This window comes from Synchytrium microbalum (genome assembly GCF_006535985.1).
Source record: "Synchytrium microbalum strain JEL517 chromosome Unknown SmJEL517_scf0149, whole genome shotgun sequence".
Taxonomy (NCBI): domain Eukaryota; kingdom Fungi; phylum Chytridiomycota; class Chytridiomycetes; order Synchytriales; family Synchytriaceae; genus Synchytrium; species Synchytrium microbalum.
In genome coordinates, this window is record NW_022158498.1 from 1 (window position 1) to 2,452 (window position 2,452).

Consider the following 2,452-nt stretch of genomic DNA (forward strand, 5'->3'; position numbering starts at 1 on the left):
AGACTACGTCACGCACGGACAGAATATACATTTCACTGCAGTGTCATCAAGTTTGATATGGTATTCCGATACATGGCAGTAGACTACACAACCAAAGACTCTCATATGGCTTATGTCAGGCTTTTCTCCTAAGAGAGCCTGATATGGTGTATGATCCTTCAATACTTTAGTAGGCAGACGATTGTGAATATATGCTGCAGTTGATGCAGCTTCTGCCCACCAGATTTTTGCTACATTGCCATCAAGGAGCATGCACCTAACCTTGTTGAATAAGGTACCATTGAATCGTTCAGCAATACCATTTTGCTGAGGTGTATGTGGGCAAGTCGTCAAGTGTTCTATGCCACGTGCCTTGAGAAGAGTATCCATAGTGTTGTTCAGATATTCACCACCACCATCGGAGTGCAAGGCTTTAACCCTTCCATATCCAAATTGATTGTCGACCATAGCCAACCATTCTTGGAATTTGGATGTAGCTTCACTCTTTTCTCGTAAGAAATAGATCCATACATATCTCGTACAGTCATCCACAATTGTCATGACATATTTCTTCTTGCTATACGATTCAGGCTTGACAGGACCAGCAAGATCGGTGTGCACCAGAGCAAATGGTTTGGCTTTACGTTTCGGTGGCCTGTAATCAAATGATGGACGAGTGGATTTTCCTAATATGCAACAATCACACGAGTGGTAGGCAGACATTTCAGAGTTTATTCCCTCAGCCATCTGGTATTTACGGACCAAATTTACTGCACTAATTCCAGCATGGCCCAGTCGTCGATGCCAGATATCAGGATTATCGACTGAGGCAATCATTGCATGATCAATCAGAGTGATATCCAAGTCAAACAGACTATTCTGCATACGTGCAATGACATTCCCTCCATATACGACACTATTTTCTTTGAATACTATATCTTTACCATCCTGCATCAACTTGGCAACGGAGACCAATTGATGAGTAAGCTTTGGGACAAATAACACATCCTTAAGAGTTATTAACTCTCCACCTAAAATACAATCCAGGCTCCCAATACCAATGGCTACTAAGGAATGACCTCCAATTCCGCCAATGGGACGAGGATCAATAGGAGTGACTCCAGTCAAGATGTCACGATTCCCAACCATATGGCTTGTAGCACCACTATCTAAGATCCAGCGAGGTACCACACCTCCAGCAGATGCCATCAAGATAATCTCATCATCAAATTCAAGGAGTTCAGCAGCTACATTACCAGATTCCTTTTTGGCATTTTGTTGACTATTCTTTTTGTTACTATTATTATAGTCACCCTTTGGACGAGCCGCTTCTCTGGCATCAGCATTACGTTGGTTTCTTGGCGGATCTGGACAATCCTTGGCCAGATGATCAGGCTTGTTGCAGTTGAAGCATCCCTTAAATCCAGTACTACCAGGAATCTGACGTGGTTGCCCAGCACGATTTAGTTTGACATTGCTATTGTTATTGCCTTTCTTGTCCTCATTAGCGTAGTATGCCTGAGCAGCATCTGCAGCAGCAGCAGATGACTTCATCCCTTCAGCAGCTACAGCAGACTCATACAATTTACGAAGAGATAGATCTTTTACACCAATGGTTGAGACAGTAGTTTGACGCCATACATCATATTCAGAGCCTATCTGGTTCATGAACATGACACTTGCCATAAGATCTAAAGCATAGAAGTCTACGGCAGTAGTGGTAGTAGCATTTGATGACATGGCAGAGGTACCATCTTTGGCCAGTGTAGTGATTACAGATTTAACGTTCATATAGTCCCTACTAAACTTTTGATAGTACAAGGCAACGGACTCATCAGAGCCGCGCCGAGCCCCCATCAAAGTTACAAGATACTTGTAAAAACCATTGATATCTTTGGACATATACATTTCATTCAAGGCCTTCCACATGTCACGTGCATAATCCATGTTACATACGTATGCATAAGCAGGACCACGTTCATCAAGACGTTTGGTGATGATAGCTTTAGCTTTGATATTCATCTTGTTCCAAGCCTTTAACATCTCCTTGTATTCTACTGACTCCAACGGAGCTGACTCCGTCGGAACAGGTCGTGCAACCCCAATTGCGTTGAGTCCATCAATGTCATCAACGGCCTCGAAAGCTCCATCAGAGTTATCTTGTAACTCCAACTTTACAGACGACGCCCAAGTCAAGAAGTTCACTACATCTGTAGTTCCATTGAACTTACTGCCAGTTATCAAGAGTTTTTCAATAGACGTCATAATTCCACGTTTGACAATTTGTGACTTTCAGTTAGACGGTGGGCTCATAACCTGATGTAAACTGATACCAATAGTCACTCACAGGTTGTTGTCAACGCGTTGATATATATACAATAAGCTTACCTGATACCAATAGTCACTCACAGGTTGTTGTCAACGCGTGAGCGAGTTGGTATCAGTCAATGTTATACAAGTACTGTGGGATAGT

At 42.7% G+C, this 2,452-nt stretch overlaps 1 protein-coding gene across 1 annotated transcript; it reads right to left on the reverse strand.

Annotated features, from left to right (window-relative positions):
• Positions 1-3: 3 nt before the first annotated feature.
• On the reverse strand, positions 4-2,244 carry SmJEL517_g06301 (DNA-directed DNA polymerase; the record flags this gene model as incomplete). Its single annotated transcript, XM_031172227.1, has 1 exon — positions 4-2,244. One exon carries the CDS (start codon positions 2,242-2,244, stop codon positions 4-6), a length of 2,241 nt encoding a protein of 746 aa, XP_031021798.1.
• Positions 2,245-2,452: the final 208 nt, after the last annotated feature.